We start from the raw sequence: 21,620 nt of genomic DNA, 5'->3' as shown, positions 1-21,620 counted from the left end.
AATAAAACACAGCCATAAATGCTCGACATTGTATTTTGGAAACATTTACAAGAAACAATTGCGTATCCTCTCAACAAGTCCGCACCGCGTGCGGCACGCCGGCCGACTGACGCTATGCTACGGCCACACGAGTAGATATTATAGACCAGAGGGGAAGCTTCACACTAGCTCACGCACACCACGACGTGCCACGGACGCTCCGTGCGCTCAGTTTGGCGGCAAACGGAGCGTCCGTGACACGTCGTGGTGTGCGTGAGCTGCGCTAGAGTGAGTGAACCTACAGCCAGCCGCTAGTGTGAAGCTTCCCCTCTGGTCTATATATCTACTCGTGTGCTGCGGCCATGCTGTCCACTGAAACGTAGCTTTTACGTTCAATCACGTAAAGCGTAATTACATAAACTGAAACTTACGTAAACTGGTACTAAGAGACAACAAGTTGTTATTTAAGATATTAAAAACACGACTGCTCTTCCAAAAAACTATAATTTTTTTTCAAAAATTTTTATAACCAGTGTAACTCCAGATGGTGTAAAGATTCTAACGATACCCTTCCATTTCGTCTTATTTGTTTTAATAATTTATGTTATAACAATTTTTTTATTCGATTAAACTTTTACAAATACTTTTGAATCGTCATAGGAATCTAGCACTGGTTCTAAATACCTTTCCTACCGAGAAGAACCAGCAATAAATTATGTACGATCAAATGAGTCGCAGAAAACCGCTGGATTCAGGCGGCGCAAGACTGTGACGTGTGGAAGTCCCTACAAGAGACCTATGTCCAGCTGTGGACGTCTATCGATTGATAATGATGAAATTATGTACACAAAGAAGAAGAATGAAAAACTGTGCTCAAGACTACATCAGTACCCTTATTATAAATGCGAAAGTGTGTTTGTTTGTTGGTTTGTTGGTCAATATAGTTATAATATCTACTTGCCCGATCCAGTAGTTTGAGTCGATGGACTAGTCAGTCAGTCACCTTTTCCTTCTATATACATATTACATACCTATATTATAAATGTGAAAATGTGTTTTTTTGTTGGTTTATTGGTTTGTGGACTAGTCAGTCAGTCACCTTTTCCTTCTATATCTACATCCTTCTATGTTATAAATGTAAAAGTGTGTTTGTTTGTTGGTTTATTGGTTTGTTGGTTTGTTGGTTTGTCCTTCAATCACTTCACCTGGAGAGTGACATAGGCTACTTTTTATCCCGGAAAATCAAAGAGTTCCCACGGGATTTTTAAAAAACCTAATTCCACGCGGACGAAGTCGCGGGCATCAGCTAGTTGTTGAATAAACTTAATTACCTATTGAGTTTCCAGCGCGATTTCTGGTAAGCCTTAATAAATTAAGAAGAGAGCACAATTTCCCCATAACGAAAATAGATTTTTCACACTTTTTGGTTTTCTAAAGCACGCTTCAGTGGATAACCGGCCGTACATTAATGTACAATTCTTAGCACCGTTAGAACTAAATTAGACTAGATTTCATAATTTCAATATAGAATTCTGTATTTACAAAATGTACATTTTATTTACAGATTGAATTATCTACTAGTACAGAAATATAAATAAAATACATTGTTCACGCTTGAAATTCCATACATTCGTTGATTTATAATTGTAAAAAAAACTTAAGAATTTTACTAGGGCATTATACCCTATCAGCGGAAATAAGTTAGTACAAATGATAGAGGCAAAAATCTCAGTGGGCCTTAATCATTTTGAGACACCCAACCAAACACAAACATGTTTTCAAAAAACATTCGAAATTTAGATCGAAAATATTTTCAATAAACATTCGAAATTCAATTAGAAAACATAGTTTCGTTTTTCATTGGTTGGTGTCTCAAAATGGTGCGCCCCACTGAGATTTTTGCCTCTATCATTTGTACGGGATTACGTAACAGAGTGAGTGATATCTAAGTTATTTCCGCGGATAGGGTAAGTAAAATATTTTAAGTTTAGTAATGTGCGTTAACGCAAATTTGTCATTTAGTAGGTATGGATGGACAAACGTCGCGATAATTTTTTTGGAATATTTACTTAAATATTGTGGCAGAATTTATTCAATTAATTATTCATTTATTTATTTTTACTTCAAATAATTTTACAGTTACAAAAAAACCTCAAAAATAAGAAATTTTATACAGAAGAAAGATACAGGCAAACATTTGGACTTTTGGTTGCTAAGTAATTTTAGTAAAGGTTTAGATTATATCTATCCTAGAATAACAATTTTTACACACACATTGAAATCAGTATCAAACAGCAGACACACATACAAACACAAATCTATGAAAATGTTAAGATTCTATCTAATAAAATTTTATATAAATAAATGTCTAGAATATTTTATTAATACTTTTATACAACATAACACTTTTTTCAACATATAGTTTTTTGCGCAACGGATCAGCCTGGCTGTCCAGCGCGGAAATGCAGCCCGTATTTTTGGCGCCATTCCACGTGGGCATGATTTGTATAGTAATTAGATAAGGCTAGCTTTAAGTTTTAACATAACACTTTATTGGAAAACGGTACTTATTTTCAATTTTACACCCAATAACATTGAATGCCAACAATTTTTAATAACCGTTGTTTTTAAATTTGAAACAGCATTAGAATACAACGCAATAATTAATTTACTAAAATTAACATAATCATATAATTATGTTTAAGTAAGTATAACAGTTTATTATCTTTACAACCTTTCAAACTTTGAGCGAAACGTTTTAAGAATTATATTTATAATATAATAATTATATATTCCTGCATTAATTTTATCAAAAGTAATGAATTATTAATAAGATAATACTAAAGATTTAAGTCAGATAATTATTCATTGAATGAAATTCCTTCAATCGAAATGAAATGAAATTTTTATTTTTTGCCAGAGTAACATCACATTTTGCCATTTATGTATGGCGTACAAAATATGTGGTTAAACTATTATTACATACGATTAAAATTATTATTCTTACTAAATATCAAAATACTTGCATGTAATGTTATTTTATTTGTCTCTCAGATAAATTCAGCACACCTGACAACCACTAAGAGCCTGCCCATGAACTTTGGGCTGTGAGCACTCTCAAATGCTGCTCATTTTGAATTTTTTTTTAAATTGGATCAATTTAGAACGAGCCACGTAGAAGAACTATGGCGGCGCTAACTGTGGATAAATGTTGTCGTTCTATTTAACGACACTTTCCGTTGAGCTACGAAATGGGCGGTAAAAACCTAATCGACTAAAAGGAATAAACAGATTTTCTGAACGTAAACTGACGAATCATACTCATACAAGACACTAAAAAGCCGAAATTAATATGTCAGATATTAGCGAGTTATCACCGCGGTTGAGCAATCATCAGCTTTGCATAGCATAGCTGCTTATTGATTCACTTACCGCACTCTATACTTCATGGATAGAGACTTTAAGCGATTTTTATGATAGAAGATTATTAGTTAAACTCAATTCATAAAACAAATACGGAAAACGTAGTAAAATAAAATATTGTTAGATATTCAACATCTAAGAGTGATTAAAGTAAGAATTTTATAGGTGAGCGTCACTCAAATCCTGCTCATTTTGGATTGGCTTTAAATTGGATCAATCTATAACGAACCACGTAGAAGAACTATGGCGGCGCTAACTGTGGATAAATGTTGTCGTTCTATTTAACGACACTTTCAGTTGGGCTACGAAATGGGCGGTCAAATCATCCTACCTAATCTAATCTAAGAGATTGTTAATAAAAGGAATAAGAAACTGCTTTTCTGAATGTAAATCGACAAATTGTACTTATGCGAGACACTGAAATAAATCTAAGAATTTGTGATTGAGACTATAATAATAAATAAATAAATAAATAATCATTAATTTGCAAGAACGTTGGTACAAAAAAGATGGAGGTACACCTACAGTATAAAGAGCCCTTAACATTCGATTTCAAGTATTTGTGATTGATATTATTCAAGAAGACGTAAAAGCCACAGCCCACATAGCGGACACGATGCTTTTAGCATCAGCGACATGTTTTGACGACTTTCTGCAGTCGATCGCTATATAAAATCGACTTAATCACTGCGACATCAAAACGCCTTGTGGTGTGAATTCGCATCGAGCCACAGCGCAGTTGTGTTTCAGCCCTCACAGCAAGAAATCACCCCGCGCATTTGGTAGCCCGACTCAATTTCTCCCAGACCGAACGACAAATGCGCGCTAGCATCCAACCATTCCCAGTATTAATCATGAGTCAATATTTATTCGACATTCTACATACAAGTGGTAAATTTAGCCGCTGAAGTTCGAGGAAACCAATTGTTACAGAACTGTCACAATCACATTGTATCGATAGGTTGCTTTTAGGTTCCCACGGACTGGATTCTCCACCCAATTGGTCTTACCATAAAAGTTTACGTTTTAAAAGGTTCTAAAAGTGTAAAAATCGTGGAGAAGAAAATTCAATTGTTACGGCGATTACGCAATGCACTTCCGTCATCCCAGTTCTATTCGTCATCCGTGAGAATACAACTCAATGGAAAATACCAGCGATTATCTACATGTCATTATGCTCCCATACAAAACAAAAAAGAACGTATTTTCACGGACTCGGATCGGGTGTAGTATGGCGTAACCGCATTTACGGGTTCGAAAGTGTCGTTCCGAGTCCGTGAAAATACGATCCTTTCCATCATCCGTGAGGATGGCGGAAAGGAACGTATTTTCACGGACACGGATAGAACTCGGATGACGAAAGTGCGGTGCGTAATCGCCGTAAGGCAGTTGTCCCCGCGCCGACGAGGAAGCGACTATTTCAGAGTGAACTAGAGTGAAGCAACTCTTGGTTAGATCCTGAATCGATGATAAAATCATATTATGACGTGAAATCATAGAAAAATAGGGCTACCTGTGTCAAATGTAGTAACATTTGAAGCCTGCTAGAGACGTCGAAGCCTCAACGTTTTGTTAGAAGTTCTCTAACTATCGTGAACTGTGACTATACTCTATCCGCGGAAAGCGCTCTCTCTATTACGGAATCCCAAACAAAATATAGAGCCAAAAATCTCAGTGGGCGTTAACCATTTTGAGTCACCAACCAATTACGCACTTACGCAGCCTTACTCCATACAAACTCATATAAACTGTAATAACCGCGCCGCGTCGCGCAGCGCCTCTCAAGTGCTTTTTACTCCATACAAACTCATCTATATTTAGAATGAAATGAACTAAAATGAAAAGGTGACTGACTGACTGATCTATCAACGCACAGCTCAAACTACTGGATGGATCGGGCTGAAATTTGGCAAGTAGATAGCTGTTATGACGTAGCCATCCCAAGAAAGGATTTTTGAAAATTCAACCCCTGAAGGGATCAAATAGGGGTATGAAATTTGTGTAGTCCACGCGGACGAAGTCACGAGGAGCATAAGCTAGTTTAAACTATATTTTGATGTGATGCGTCGTGCCGCATCGCGCCGCACCTCACAGCGCAGCGTAAATATTTTTGGACCTTTAAGCCAACATGCCTCAAGCAGAAGAAGCGCCGGAACAAACTGTGTCATGTGTGGTTTAACAGACATGAGTCCAGTATTCGACGTCTATCAGCTGACGATGACGATGGCGATACATTTAAACACTCTCTTACAATTTCCAAGCAAAGTTGATTACTAACAAGTGTTACCTTACATTAAATTCGTACACAAATAGTAAAAAGGTTGATTTACAGAGGTTTATAACTATGAAAGGAACACAGTCAGTACTTACACTATTGATAGTATTTACATCGGAGGGTTTTAGAGCATTGCAACGATAATACTAGGTCATTAAAAAAAATTAAATACAAAAAAAAATCACCACCATGATAAATTCAACAACCTCGCTATAGTAGGTTAGGTACTACGCACTATACCCTATCCATGGAATGAAGTCAGTATAGCGCTCTCTATCTCTTAAGTAATCCCATACAAATGATAGAGCCAAAAATCTCAATGGGCGTTAACCATTTTGAGGCACCGACCAATCACAAACATGTTTTCAAAAAACATTCCAACTTCAATTCGAAAATGTTTTCATAAAACATATTCGAAATTCGATTAGAAAGCATAATTTAGTTTGTGATTGGTTGGTGCCTCAAAATCTGACGACCTCCCTGGCGCAGTGGTGAGCGCTGTGGTCTTATTAGTGGGAGTTCCCGGGTTCGATTCCTAGCAGGGGTTTGGAATTTTATAATTTCTAAATTTCTGGTCTGGTCTGGTGGGAGGCTTCGGCCGTGGCTAGTTACCACCCTACCGGCAAAGCCGTGCCGCCAAGCGATTTAGCGTTCCGGTACGATGCCGTGTAGAAACCAAAGGGGTATGGGTTTAATAAAAACTGTCATACCCCTTCCAGGTTAGCCCGCTATCATCTTAGACTGCATCATCACTTACCATCAGGTGAGATTGCAGTCAATGGCTAACTTGTATCTGAATAAAAAAAATAAAAAAAAATGGTTAGCGATTTGGCTCTATCATTTGTATGGGATTACGTACAAACGATAGAGCGCTATACTAACTTCATTCCGCAAATAGAGAATAGACGGTCATTCCAAACTAAATTGTTCGATTTTCAAAAATCGAGCAAATGTTACAGTCGAGATTATAAACGTTAAGTATACAAATAAAACAATTCGTATTTTAAAATAAAACTAAAAATAATACTGCCCATGCTATGAAACAAACCAAAAATTTAAATTTTTCAAAAAAATTCTAGCCATTGTCAATCGGGATTTTCTAACTAGGTATACCCCACCCAATACATCCAAATCTGTTCCCGCATTTAGAAGTAATGGTGGAATAAACAAACTCACATACATGTACCCCGAGAACATTACATTCCTTTTTTTGGGCAGTCGTGTAATAAATCATCACAATGCTCCCTCTATTCTATTTCTAGTTTATATACAACTCTCTTGCACCCGATGCGATGTCGTGACGACCTCGGGTCGGAGGCGGTGCGCCGTGAGCGATGACGTCACTCCACCGCTGGGGCTGCACGCGTTCACTCCCTTGTTCACGCGGTTTAGGCTGTGGTAGGACTGAAACAAAAAATTAAGGTCAATACTTCTCTTTTCACAGCTGGTCCTTCTTGGTCATCGATGTATATCATCATCATCATGATGATTGATCATGATGATCATATCATCATGATCATCATGATGATTGATCATGATGATCATATCACCATGATCATCATGATGATTGATCATGATGATCATATCATCATCATCATCATGATGATTGATCATGATGATCATATCATCATCATGATGATCATATCATCATCATCATCATGATGATTGATCATGATGATCATATCATCATCGCCGGCTCACTAAACTGGCCAAGTACGGATTGGCAGACTTCTCACATCATTATGGAGAACTCTCAGGCATGCAGGTTTCCTCGCAAGCAAGTGATATTTAATTTCTCAAAACGCACACGACATAACTCAACAAAAGTTAGAGGTGTGTGCCCGGGATCGAACCCCCGACACAGAGTAGGACTATCTACTCGTGTGCCCCCGACTAAGTTCTAACTAGGCTATCAAGGCTTCGATGCATATACCTACCTAGAATCTAAATTATTTTTTTCTTAACTGACTTATTAAAGATAAACAAGGAACTTCCTTGGAAACCCTATAATAATAGAACATCGATATAAATTACAAGATATGGTCAAGCGAACAAAATTTTTCACGGTTTAGGAACCAAATAAATCAGCGCCACCTCTTAGATACTAAAGAACAACCCGTTTGAAATTCAGACGTCACTGAGGTTGCCAGTCAGTGCCATTTTGTTTGTTCAATCACCCAGTCCATACGAAGTAATAAGTCAATGTAATAGGAACATTATTTTTCAAGCAACTTCGCCAATATTTAGTCAGGATCTGTGTATTACTAATTCAGTTGTTTTGTTTTACATTTTCTCTTGCTTTCTGATTTAGGCAGTGGTCCGACCGCCGACAGTGAACGAGAAACGAGTAGAACTAGAAACTTAAACGAGTTAGCGATAGGCGGGAAGCGAGTGTGTAGTTTCGATAGTTTTGTCGCCGGGCTATAAGCGAGTGTACAAGTGCGACGAGCGGGTACTCGCGCCATTCGCCCGCGGTCGCTCCAGTCCTGTGTAAACCTGCGGGCGCGTTACACGAGTTTGAGCGAGCGAGCATCGCTGAGAGAGTTTATTTTTGAAAGCTCGTCGCTCAGCGACAAAACTAGTAAAGCAAGTCGTCGCCGGCAGTGTGAACAGTCACAGAGCAATTTTTGATATATGCATCTCTTTCGTTTACACGGAATGTACATTTATTGTGCGTTTCTTGAGAGAAAAATTGCCGATAGTTAGTCGTTTTCTCGCTGGCGCGGTCGGACCACTGCCTTAGTCAGGATCTGTTGATGATTGTTTTATATTACTTATTCAGTTGTTTTGTTTTACATTTTGTCTTGCTCGCTGATTTACAGCGAAGTGAGCTTGCACTAAAATTAATTCACGAAAATAAACGCAACAAAACGGGGAAGGATGGTATTTTAATTTGGGATTCCAACAGAATAACGAATGAGCTCTTGAAAACGGTAGAGTTTTTCATCCGCAGTTTAACAAAGTGCAATTATATGAGTACTATTATACTATAGTGGTTTGCGAAGCGAGTTTTCATCTACAATGAGGTGATAGAGAGCCAGCGCGTGCTAGACCTTCGTTATTTTATAAACGCTGAAAGTTTCTCTGCGTATTGTCCCCAACACGGGAGAAACGATCAGCGACTATGAAGTTTAGATCATGGTGGCTTTGGGAGATAACAGGTAATAAAGGTGTAAAAAATCTTACGTTAAAGTATAAGGTATATTTTTTTTTAAAATTTCGGAATAGTATTAGAAATCACGTCATGCATTGCCAGACACTTAGTCTCGTGGCAACGCCCTGCCAGACGCTCTTTAAGTTTAAAAGTTTAAGGGGATACCCTTAAGCTATGCCAGGTATGGCGGGGATTTCCCACGACACTGAGATTCTGGCGATGCATGACGTGATTTCTAATACTATTACTTTGACGTAAGATTTTTATACCTTTATTACCCGTTATCTCCCAAAGCCATGATCCAAACTTCGTAGTCGCTAATCGTTGCTCCCGTGTTGGGGACAACACGCCGAGAAACTTTCAGCTTTTATAAAACAACGAAGGTCTGGCACGCGCTGGCTCTTAGACCATTATGTTGGACACAATGGGGTGCGAACCGGGCGCAAATACAATATATTCCGTGCTCACTTATCCAGAACGGGAGTAGGTCAACATTCATTTTCCCGCCACAATTAGTGTTATGTGGGACACCGTTTAAATGACTTCCGACTTTTTTCTAGAACAGTTTTTTTTGAAAGTGCAACTTTGCTTAATGATGCGGTAACACCACTTTGAAATAACGACGGTGTTTTGTGTGGACTTGCACTCTTAAGTCCATACAAAACACCGTCTCACTCTCGGAGTTATATATATATACAACGTTAGTTTTAGTTGACGCAAAAACCGAAACAGGTGTTTACGTGTTACGTTTTACGTTTACGTAAAACAAATAGTTTTACATGAAAATAATATATACAAAATGTCAAAAATATTTAATGAAAATTAACGAAGTTATAAGCGTGTTGTGTTGAGTCGTTGTCCTCGAAAAACATGGTCACCCCAAGCGAGCGGCAGTGAGCGAACGGGACGGCTGGCGTCGATCGTGCGCGCTCCCGCTCGCGCGGCTCGAATCAGCTGTTGCATGCGGTCATTCAACTCGATGTTCAAACTAGCAGGATTTTTTTATTTTTTTTGGTCAAAATATAACCCGTACTAAAAATGATTGCAATCGATTCTGTTACTGATTCTGAACAAACTACTTTCAGGTTTTGCGTATACTAAAACTAACGTTGTATATCTCAAAAGTTACAAGACCCCAAATTATGTGGTAACTCACGCTAGTCAAAGGTATTTTATAGTCCTTCTTCCTAAAGTCAGCATAGTACCCTCCCCCGTCGGGTTCAGATCGCGCATCTTCCCCCAGCTCTCGGATCTTGGTGGTAGACGGCGGCCGCTGTAAGCTCATGTAGCCGTTTGACACCGGCCTCCTCTCTATGGACAACGATACTATAATTTATAAAAAAATCGTCAGTCAGACGAAGCTTTTCGAAGGTAGGAAGGTTTCGTACCCCATCGTAAAAGATATTGGTGGAAATCTTTGAGTGAAAAGGAGGGCCCTGTGGGACTCACCTGGGTGTTATCAATTTTTCCTTCGATAGATACACTTCACTGGTCGCTGATTTTAACACTCGTTCCACCATAAGTAATTAATTTAATTTTGTAACACGTCAGATCGATCTGTTATTTAAATATTGCAATTATGCAATGCGAGCGATTAGCGGCGGCGTAAGTCAAGGTGCGACTAAAACTTCTTCCTAATGAGTTTTTCTATGATTGCAGTTTTGTCTCTTTCGGTCCCGGGCCAATGTATATGGATAGGAGTAGGTTGGAAAAAATAAATATTTTATATAGTTTCGAGTGTGTAGGCATAAGATTTGTACAGTAAAAATGGCGTAAACATCATCCCCCGGGCTGAAGGAATGCCTTCAGAAGCAACAAAACTTATATAAACAAGTACTTAAATAAAGAGAACGTAAGCGTAATTAAAACTAACTTAGAACTATAGCGATTTAAGTAAATGTACTCTTATTGCAGTGGTAAGGGGCAAAGCCTGACCACTGGCCTAACGTAAGAACCTGTACGAGTTCTTACCCTAGCGGTACGGACTACTCCATCTTTACCGGGGTAAACCTCCTGAATTATACCTAGAGGCCAGCTAAGAGGCGGTGAGTTGTCATCGCGAATTATGACGATACAACCAACTTGTATGGGTAAAGATGGTGTGTTCCATTTTTGTCTGCTTTGGAGCGAAGATAAGTATTCGCGACTCCATCTCTGCCAGTACGACTGTACCAGCTTTGATAGTAGCTCGTAGCGATTAAGTCTACATTGCGGCACATCAGTAAGGTCTTCGGCTGGTAAGTATTTAAGCGGCGTTACGTTTAAAAAATGAGCAGGTGTTAGCGCGGTAGGTTCGGATGGGTCCGAACTTAGCACACAGAGCGGACGACTGTTCATGATTCCTTCTACTTGAACCAGAACAGTATTGAGCTCTTCATAAGTCAAAATTTGGGTGCCTATCACCTTTGACAGATGCGTTTTGACAGATTTGACATTAACCTCCCAAATTCCGCTAAAATGAGGGCTATACGGCGGGTTTCTCTTGAACTGAATGCGCAGGTCGGCTAGATGTTGATCCAGAAACCTGTCTTTTGATAGAAGCTCGTGTATCTCATCAGGTCTCCTGTTGGCCTTAACAAAAGCACCCCCCCCGTCACTCAGCACAAGAGAGACTGGGCCACGTCTACTTATGAAGCGGCGAAAAGCATCTAGAAATAATTGTGCACTCAGATCTGATACCAGCTCTAAATGAAGCGCCTTTGTAGTTAAACAAATGAATAAGCATAAATACGCCTTCATAGACCTAACACCGCGGCGGCGATACTGAGTAATATAGAACGGACCTGCATAGTCCACACCTGTGAATACGAAACTCTTAACTTCACTAACGCGATAGTGAGGCAGGTCTCCCATAATAGGAAAAGTGTTTTTGGGTTTTAGTTTAAAACAACGGTTGCAACTTTGTACGATTTTTCGAACCATGTTGCGAGCGGCGACAATCCAGTATTTTTGACGAAGCAATGCAAGTAGTAACGCAGGTCCGGTGTGTGCGTTTTGCTTATGGAAATAATCTACAATCAGATGTACAATACGGTCTTTCGCTGGAAGTACGACGGGATGTTTCTGCGAATAGTCTAATTGAGATTGTGACAATCGTCCACCGACGCGTATAATACCGTTTTCGTCCGTAAATGCGTTTAATTTTCGCAAGGCATCGCTGTTTGTGTTAAACGAATGTCTTTCTTGTATAACGCGGAGTATGTACATCTCAGTCGCTTCCAAATCTGTTACAGTTATGTCACCGTTGGACTTTAAGATTTTACTAAAACGTAATACATACACCCATGAGTGTAGAAACTTATTCCAGTTTGACATGCGATTTGCTGAATTGTATAAATAGTTATGATCATTTTCGACGTCAGAGACTTTAGCGGTTAGAGAGACAAGCCTTTTTTGTTCAGGTAATTCGTCTGTAGCGTCTTTCGTATGTGCGTTTAAGGGCCAATCGCAGAAGGGCTGCGAGACCCAAGCGGGACCATGAAACCAAAGGGTATTATTTAAAATTTGCGCGGGCATAATAGGTCGCGAGATTATGTCCGCGGGGTTTTCCTTTCCAGAAACATGATACCAGTTTTCAGCTGGAAGGTTAGCGTTAATAGCGGCGATTCTGTTGGCAACAAACGTTTGAAACCTATGCGGTGATGCGTGAATCCACGACAGTGCGATCGTGGAATCGGAGAAAGCGAATATTTGATTTATTTTAACGCGTTCACTAATTGAATCCTTGACAGCGACGATTAAGTTTGATAGCAGAAGGTTCGCGCAGAGTTCAAGTCGCGGCAAAGATACATTGCATTTAGGCGAGGCGACTCTCGACCGCGCACACAGCAATGTGACTTGAGCCTTATCTGTATCGGCGGAGCAAACGCGAAGGTAAATAACAGCACCGTAGCATTTCTCGCTCGCGTCCGCGAATCCAATCAGTGAAATGTTATTCGTTGTTTGTAAAATACCTATGTGACGAGGGATTTGTAACTGTTCTAACAAATGGAGTTCACGTTGTAACTGAAACCACTGATCTTGAATGCTAGAGGGAGCCTCTTCGTCCCAATCTAGATTTTGTTTCCAGCATTCTTGTACTAGTAATTTTAATAAAGCGGTTACCGGTCCCAGTAGCGATAGCGGATCAAATAATCTTGCAGTAACGGAAAGGATTATGCGTTTTGTACACTGGGACTCGTTAGGTGCGTTTACTTTAAAGGTAAAAACGTCAGCGTTCGGTTCCCATTGCAAACCGACTATCTTTGTATTCGCGGTGATAGAACTTTCGTCAAATTGTACAATACTAGGCGAGTGTAAATCAGTAGGGATTTCCTTTAATAAATGAGTACTGTTTGAAATCCATTTTGTTAGTTTAAAACCCCCCGCGTTGAAAAGCTGAACGAGCTCGGTGTATAAAATTTTAGCCTCTTCTATAGAAGGAACAGAAGAGACGTAGTCATCCATGTAAAAATGGCGTTCAGCTGCTACGGCTGCATTAGGAAAGCGAGCGCGCTCGTCCGCAGCCAGCTGTTTCACTACGCGCATTGCGAGGTAGGGTGAACTGCAGACCCCAAACGAGACACAGTTAAACTCGAACGTTTCGACAGGGTCGCTAGTATCGAATCTGTACAGGATGCGCTGATAGCGGTGGTCTTCAGGTGAAAGTTTAATTTGAAAATACATTTTTTCAATGTCGGCTGACAGAGCGATCGAAAATAATCTCAAATTAATTAATAAATCAAATATGTTGGCCTGTAAATTGGGTCCAGTGTATAAAATATCATTTAGCGAGCGGTTACAATTATCATCGCTGATAGTTTTGCAACTTGCGTCCAGGACAATCCTAGTTCTAGAAGAAGTCTTGTCTGGACGATACACAGCGTGATGCGGAATGTAATAACACGGACCGGGCGCGGGATTTTTAATTAAGTTTAAATAACCTTTATTTAAATATTCGGAAATGGTTTCGTTATAGTCTTTGCGTAATTCCGGAATACTATTCAATTTTTTCTCTAAATTGGATAAGCGGCGTTTTGCGATTTCATATGAACGGCCGAGAACGGCTGGATTTTCCTTAAATGGGAGCGAAACAGTATACCGACCCTGTGTATCGCGTGAGAGACTGTTTTGCAATATGCGTTCACAAGCGGCGTCATCGGGACTTAAGTGTTTTTTATTAGGAACTGAGTCTAGTTCCCAAAAGCGTTGCGTTAATTCCTCTAAATTCGGTTCAGTAGTTTTAGAGAAAGTGTGAAAGGATCTTTCCTTTAGCGGCGTACTAGATGCGAGGCAGTCCGCTCGTCCTAGTAATACGTAGCCGAATGCAGACTGCATGCCGACCACCGATGAGACAGGAGACATAACTTTATGACTCCCTAGAATGAACGGGAATAATTCATTGCCAATCAAGCAATCAATTTCAGCGGGAGTATGAAATTCTTCGTCTGCGAGAGGTAAGTTCTTTAAATGATTTAAATTTGTTAGGTCGATAAATTCATTTGGAATTTTGTCAGATATATTTTCGACAACGCGAGCTTGAATCGAATATTTAGAGCGATTATCAAAGCGTGAATGCAGCGTGATACGCGTTTGACCTTGAACTTGTAGTTCTGAGAGGCCAAGCCCTTGTATAACTGAAGTAGACCCGTTAATTTTTAAGTTTAAGCGATCACAACACGATTTAGTTATGATATGACACATAGAACCACTGTCTAATAATACTCTCATAGTACAGCGTTCCCCGTTATTATTAAATACATAAACAACTGCTGTAGGTAACAAAATCGTATGCATCGAGTTAGGAGCGCGGGCGTTCGATAAAGTATCAAAAGGCGGTCGTGCTACGAAAGATTGCGCTTGCACCGGGGCACTCGAAGCGCGCGGCGCTGGCGGTTCCGACGGTCTATCGTAAACCGTAGCGTGCACGGCCGATTTCTGAGAAGCGGCGCGAGCGGTTTCGATTTGAGTTGGTGCTTGGGTCGTGGGTTCGATTCCTGCGTGTAATTTGGAATGGTGAGACGCCCCACAGAAGCATCTAATTCGACTTCTGCAACTTTCTAGACTATGAAATCCTATACAATTTAGACATAAGTTGTTGTCTTTGACAAATTGCACCCTAAATATAGGATCACGCTCCATAAACTTATTACATCTAAACAGCGGATGTATACTGCTATCTGTAGCACAGTAAGGGCATTTAGGGAAATTTTGAGGTGATGTGCGAAATTGGGTCGTCTGCGGCTTTTCCGAATGATAATTATTTTTTACGTGAAATGAACTGGCGGTAGGTTTAAAACTATTGGCGCGTTTGGTTTGCGGCGAGCTGTTAACCTTTGGACTTTGTTTAGAGGTAGATACTGACGTACTGCGTAGCGTATATATTTTACTTTGTTCTTTTACGAACTGTACTAAGGAATCGAAGGATGGTATCTTTTCGTGGCGATAAGTCTGTTCGAATAGCGTAACTGTTTCTTTGTCGAGTTTACTTAGAGCGATATGCGTGAAAATAAAATCAGCTAAGTCCTTTATCTCTAGACGCCTTAAGGCCGCCTGAGCAGAACAAAACTGGTCAATGAATGAATCTAGCGAACTTTGGGAGGCAGTTTGAATGCTTTTGAATTTTAAAATCTCTTCAAAGTAGATGGATGCCAAAGTTCTCTTATCTTCATATTTTTCTATCAATGCATTCCATATTATTTCATAATTAGCTGCTACGGGTTGTATACCCGAGCAGCTAATTAAGGCCTTGTCCGACAGCTTCCCTAAGAGGTATTGTATTTTTTCAGCGTTTGATAGTTTGGAATTGTTATGAATAAGCGTGCTAAAATTCTCATAAAAAGCCGTCCATTTACTCGGAGTGCCATCGAAACTCCTCAACTCCAAAGCAGGCAACTTTTTGAGAAGGTCTAAATTTTGTGACGTATTTTGCGCTAATTTAGACAAAGCATTCGATTCCGCGGATTTAATATTACAGTATAGTTCATCAAAAGAAGTTAATGTATCAAAGTTAATACTGGCCTTAGGATTGACTTTTAAATTAGCTATATTTAGCTGCTCGGTTACGGATATGAAATCACTGCGTAATGTATCTAATAATTTAATTTTAATAAGAAAGTTCTTAAGGCTTAAGTCGTTGGTGAGGTCCTTACTTAAGTCGTATAAACCTTGAATATGTTTGTAAAAGCTTTGTTGCTTCGCTTCTAGTATTTTGAGCTCGATTTCTAAATCCTTTTTGTCGGCCATCTTTAACTGCGTACGTTTAGCGTGAGCGAATGATGCGTGGTGTCAATATCTAACAGCGTAATTTATGAAATTATGGATCAAAATGAATAGCGGGATAATATTGAACTTATATAGCGGGAAAAGCGGGAATAAAGGGTTGGTATTCGAGGGAGAAGGACCAAAAATATGGTGGAAATCTTTGAGTGAAAAGGAGGGCCCTGTGGGACTCACCTGGGTGTTATCAATTTTTCCTTCGATAGATACACTTCACTGGTCGCTGATTTTAACACTCGTTCCACCATAAGTAATTAATTTAATTTTGTAACACGTCAGATCGATCTGTTATTTAAATATTGCAATTATGCAATGCGAGCGATTAGCGGCGGCGTAAGTCAAGGTGCGACTAAAACTTCTTCCTAATGAGTTTTTCTATGATTGCAGTTTTGTCTCTTTCGGTCCCGGGCCAATGTATATGGATAGGAGTAGGTTGGAAAAAATAAATATTTTATATAGTTTCGAGTGTGTAGGGATAAGATTTGTACAGTAAAAATGGCGTAAACAGATATTACACTTTTATTTTCAAACTGCCAGTTAAAAATGGACAGCGCCATCTATATGTGTGATTTACTAAACTAATTATTTGTTCGTGAACACATTTTTTTTGTGATGTTACTACAAATTCACGGTTTAAGGATTTTTCCCTTCACTTATGCTACTTCTCGCCATACTTCATGGTTCAACGGAAAGTACCCCCCACAGGTTTTGATCCCTTGACAGGTTTTGACAGACAGACACATAACGAATCCTATAAGGATTCCATTTTTAACTGAAGATACGGAACCCTAAAAATTAATTAAAATATTTTGTAGTCTCAAGATATTGGGAGTACGATGGTCTCTAAAATAGTGTAATTTTTTTAATACTAAACTTGTTAAGTATCAAATTCTGACTAAACAGATTTCTTTAATGTCCATTTAATCTTAGTGGTAACAGAGATCACCGATTTATGCTACCATTTATTACCATTAGCAATAATAATATTATATAATTCATTTTAAAGATTTTACTTTTTTATCTGTTCTACAAATATCCAAAACACATGATACCGTAGCCGCCATGTTAATTCCGACTGTGACGTCACATGGGTTGAAATTGTAATATATTTCACTAAGAAAACACCGCTGCTTAACAATCCGTGTGACGTCATGACAGCTCATGAACTTAAAAAGATGGCGGGTAGCGTTTTCGCGGCAAAATTTGAAATGCAAAATTTAAATGCATTTTTATTGCACTTATCAATTGAATAAAAAATTTGTATTTTTTTTGGTTTCTTTGGTTATCACTTTAGGATCAAATTAAGACACTTTTACTAAAATACTCCTCAGTGTCTCCTTCAAGCAACTTGAAACTGGCAAAGTGCATTGTGCTGACATGGCACGGAAAAAGCCATATATTAAGAAAAGAAGAAGAAGGGGTAAAATACCCTATTCACAGACAAAACAAAACACGACAAAACATTCACAGTTACAAAAAAATCAGTGATCTCCATGATAGGCAAACTAGAAACAGAAATAAGCTATGAAATAAGGAATGAGTGTAATATTTTATAATAAAATTCCACAAGCAATTTTAGACTTGCCTTTACACAAGTTTAAAAAATGTGTTAAAAGTATGCTCCTAAAAAAAGCATATTATACAGTCGCAGACTATGTAAACGATAAAAAAACTTGGATTTGACTCGCTCCAGCAATGCATGGGGCTGCAATGGCTTGTATAGTGCGGTATAATAACATTGTAAATTGAAAAATTAAAAAGAGCAACCGCCGAGTTTCTTGCTGGTTCTTCTCGGTAGGAACGGCATTCCGAACCAGTGGTAAATTAAAACTACCTGACTATTAATAAGCACTTTTAAAAAGTTTACATGAATAAAAAAACATTCTATTCTATTCTATTCTATTCTATTCTATTCTATTCTATTCTATTGTATGTTATAGTTACCATATAAGTTAGGTATAATGTCCGGATCCGCGTCGTCCGCCGGATCCGGATCGGGAACGGTTCGCACCTCCGCCTTGACCGGCGTGCTGCATTGCGCATTGCGCTCTGCATACATTGCTTCACTGTGGGATTTAAGAAAAGTGAGTCCAGCGCATAATAACAGATTATCATCATCATCATCATGAAATGAAATGAAATGAAATAAAATGAAATGAAAATCTTTTTTTATTCGTATAAACTTTTACAAGTGCTTACGAATAGTCGGATGCATCTACCACTGGTTCGGAATGCCTTTCCTGCCGAGAAGAACTAGCAAGAAACTCGGCGGTTGCTCTTTTCAAGTATTTGATATAGGTACAAGATTATGCCATGTATAAAATAGTATTTGCAGTCTTGTGCGTTGCTGGAACGAGCTGCAGGTCAAATCCACGCTCTTTTATCATTTAGATAGTCTTCAATTGTGTAATATGCTTTTTTCAGGAGCATATGATCACCCATCGCCGGCTCACTACAGAGCACGGGTTCTCTCAACGTGAGAAGGGTTTTGGCCATAGTCACCACGCTGGCCATGTGCGGATTGGTAGACTTCACACACCTTTGAGAACATTATGGAAAACTCTAAGGCATGCAGGTTTCCTCACGATGTTTTCCTTCATCGTTAAAGCAAGTGACATTTAATTACTTAAAACGCACATAACTCTGAAAAGTCAGAGGTGCGTGCCCGGGATCGAACCCCCGACCTCCGATTAGAAGGCGGACGTCCCAACCACTAGGCGATCACAGCTTAGAATGAAGCAATGAAAGCAGAAGCAGCAATGAAGAATACGTAGAAAGAAATAGAGGGATAGAGGTGTACTATAGTGGGATTAGCATACTTTCAATACAATGGGAAAACCTAAATTGGACAACCCAATCGGAACAAGGAACAGAGTAAAACAAGTTGCCGGAAAGCCTGAGCCGATTAAAAGATTTGTTGCTCGCCTCACCAGTCACCAGGCCCGCACTGAGTTGTTACACGTCTGTTTTGTTGCTCGCCTCACCAGTCACCAGGCCCGCACTGAGTTGAGCCCGCACGTCTATATTGCGATGTTCATTTTTGATGAACACCGAATTTAATCTGTTCTGTTTTTAATCCACTCTTTTTAGGGTTCCGTACCTTAAAAGGAAAAACGGAACCCTTATAGGATCACTTTGTTGTCTGTCTGTCTATCTGTATGTCTGTCTGTCTGTCTGTCTGTCTGTCTGTCTGTCCTACAGGGTACTTCCGGTTGACCTAGAATCATGAAATTTGGCAGGTAGGTAGATCTTATAGCTGACATTTGGGGAAAAATCTGAAAACTTGTGAATTTGTGGTTACATCACACAAAAAAAATTAAATTGTGGTCATGAACTAATAATTCGTATTTTCAATTTTCTAAGTAAGATAACAATATAAAGTGGGGTATCATATGAAAGGTCTTCCCCTGTTCATTCCTAAACAGATTTTTGTTTATTTTTATGCATCATAGTTTTTGAATTATCGTGCAAAATGTCGAAAAAATACGACTGTAGTACGGAACCCTCATTGCGCGAGCCTGACTCGCACTTGGACGGTTTTTTTTAAAGATAGTATGCTGGGAATCTCTACCTTCAAGTGAAATAAGTGAACTTTAACCGATATTGAATTACCAATCATCTTATGATTCTAATGATTTTAAGCTTATTTCGTGCCTTAACGACATATTTTAATGTATAAATCATCCATTCCAATCATCTTGTTATCCCGCAGAGAATGTGTGTTATCCATATCATCATCTAATCAATTTTTAATTCAAACACCTTTCCAAGTGATTGTTAGTAAAAAATGAACAGAAAACAGATGTGCAACTCTCTCTGTTTGGGTTTTTAAAAATTCCGTAGCAACTCTTTAAATTTCCAGGATAAAAAGTAACCTATGTCACTCTCCAGATTTTTAACTATAACTATGCAAAAAAATCACGTCAATCCTTAGCTAAATCAACAAAGCAACAAATAAACACACTTTCGCATTTATAAAAATATATGTTATATGGGTAATGAAATTTGGAAAGTGATATCCACATTTTTCCAAGTGATTGTTAGTAGAAAATGAACAAAACAAAACTGACTGCAACTCTCTGTGGGTTAGGCGAGGCAAATAACAAATCCTTTAATCTGTTCAGGCTTTCAGGCAAGTCGTTACTACGGTTATCATACTGGCTGCAATCTGTGTACAATTTGGGTAGAAGCAATAATGTATTGGGGTGTGCAACTGCCGCAATTGTTGGAGAACTACTACAATATGGAAGATATTTTCACGAGGAATAGGTTTTTGACGACCTCCCTGGCGCAGTGGTAAGCGCTGTGGTCTTATTAGTGGGAGGTTCCGGGTTCGATTCCTGGCAGGGATTTGGAATTTTATAATTTCTAAATTTCTGGCTGGTCTGGTGGGAGGCTTCGGTCGTGGCTAATTACCACCGGCAAAGCCGTGCCGCCAAGCGATTTAGTGTTCCGGTACGATGCCGTGTAGAAAGCAAAGGGGCATGGGTTTATTACAAACTGCCATACCCCTTCCAGGTTAGCCCGCTTCGACCTTAGACTGCATCGTCACTTACCACCAGGTGAGATTGCAGTCAAGGGCTAACTTGTAACTGAATAAAAATAAAAAAAGGTATTAATTTGACTCGTTGCCATATCTACTCCTAGGTACTAAACTAAGGCATTAGTGTTCCGAAAGTGTGTCTGTCTGTGGGTTACTACTAAACTTGACTGGTCATATAATATATTAGGAATATCTATAGGCGTGGATTTACGTTTTAAAAACTTTTTGATTTTCCGGGATAAAAAGTAGCCTATGTCCTTCTCCGGGATGCAAGCTATCGCTGATATCGCGGATAGGTCGTGAAAGGCTAGCAGATGGACAGATAGACAGATGGATGGATAGGCAGACAGATAGATAGACAGACAGACACACTTTCGCATTTACAATATTAAGTAAGGAAGTATGGATTAAAGATTCGTTTTAGATGACGCAGTTTTTTTTTATTATTATCTATATTTTTTTTTAATTTTCATGATTTTTGAGAGTGTGCATCATCAAAAATTATGAGCAAAATTCGATTTGTATTAATTTTTAAGATATTTGCAATACCAACCTCAAGGGAGCATGTTTCGCAGGCAGATGCCTGTGTCGGTTCGCGTGGCGTTTGTACAGCACCGCCAGCACTCCACAAACTGCTGCTGCTAGCAGTGCTGACATTGCTGCTATTGATGCCAGCACTGGCGACATGCCCAGGGAGTTGCTCTCACCTGCACAAAGAAAAAAAAACATACATAGAAGTCTAAGCTATTAACGCTTTATATGAATATACAGGGTGTAACCAGAACGCTGGCAAAAACGAAAACAGGTGATAGTACTGATGATTACTGATATGATACTACACAAAAACGCGATTTAAAAAAAAATGTTTTGTAAAAGTTCACGATATATTGCAAATAAAACATCTGACCGACGCCAGAGGTCAACAAACGTTGCGTAAGTAGGCCACTCAGAGTCAATGGCCCCGATTCTCTAGTCTCTCTCTAAACTAA

General features: G+C 39.1%; 1 protein-coding gene across 1 annotated transcript in view; it reads right to left on the bottom strand.

The window, feature by feature from the left end:
• Positions 1-252: 252 nt before the first annotated feature.
• The window catches only part of LOC117990490 (neural cell adhesion molecule 2-like), a 231,435-nt gene continuing 210,067 nt past the window's right edge, over positions 253-21,620 (bottom strand). The window contains exons 14-17 of the mRNA XM_034977940.2: positions 21,185-21,338; positions 18,033-18,154; positions 9,988-10,142; positions 253-7,081 (exon numbers count right to left, since the gene is read on the bottom strand). Coding sequence (XP_034833831.1) covers positions 6,941-7,081; positions 9,988-10,142; positions 18,033-18,154; positions 21,185-21,338 — 572 coding nt within the window. The 3' untranslated portion in view covers positions 253-6,940. The remainder of the gene's footprint in view (positions 7,082-9,987; positions 10,143-18,032; positions 18,155-21,184; positions 21,339-21,620) is intronic.

Source organism: Maniola hyperantus, chromosome 18 (assembly GCF_902806685.2).
Source record: "Maniola hyperantus chromosome 18, iAphHyp1.2, whole genome shotgun sequence".
NCBI lineage: Eukaryota > Metazoa > Arthropoda > Insecta > Lepidoptera > Nymphalidae > Maniola > Maniola hyperantus.
This window is presented reverse-complemented; position numbering and strand designations above follow the sequence as displayed.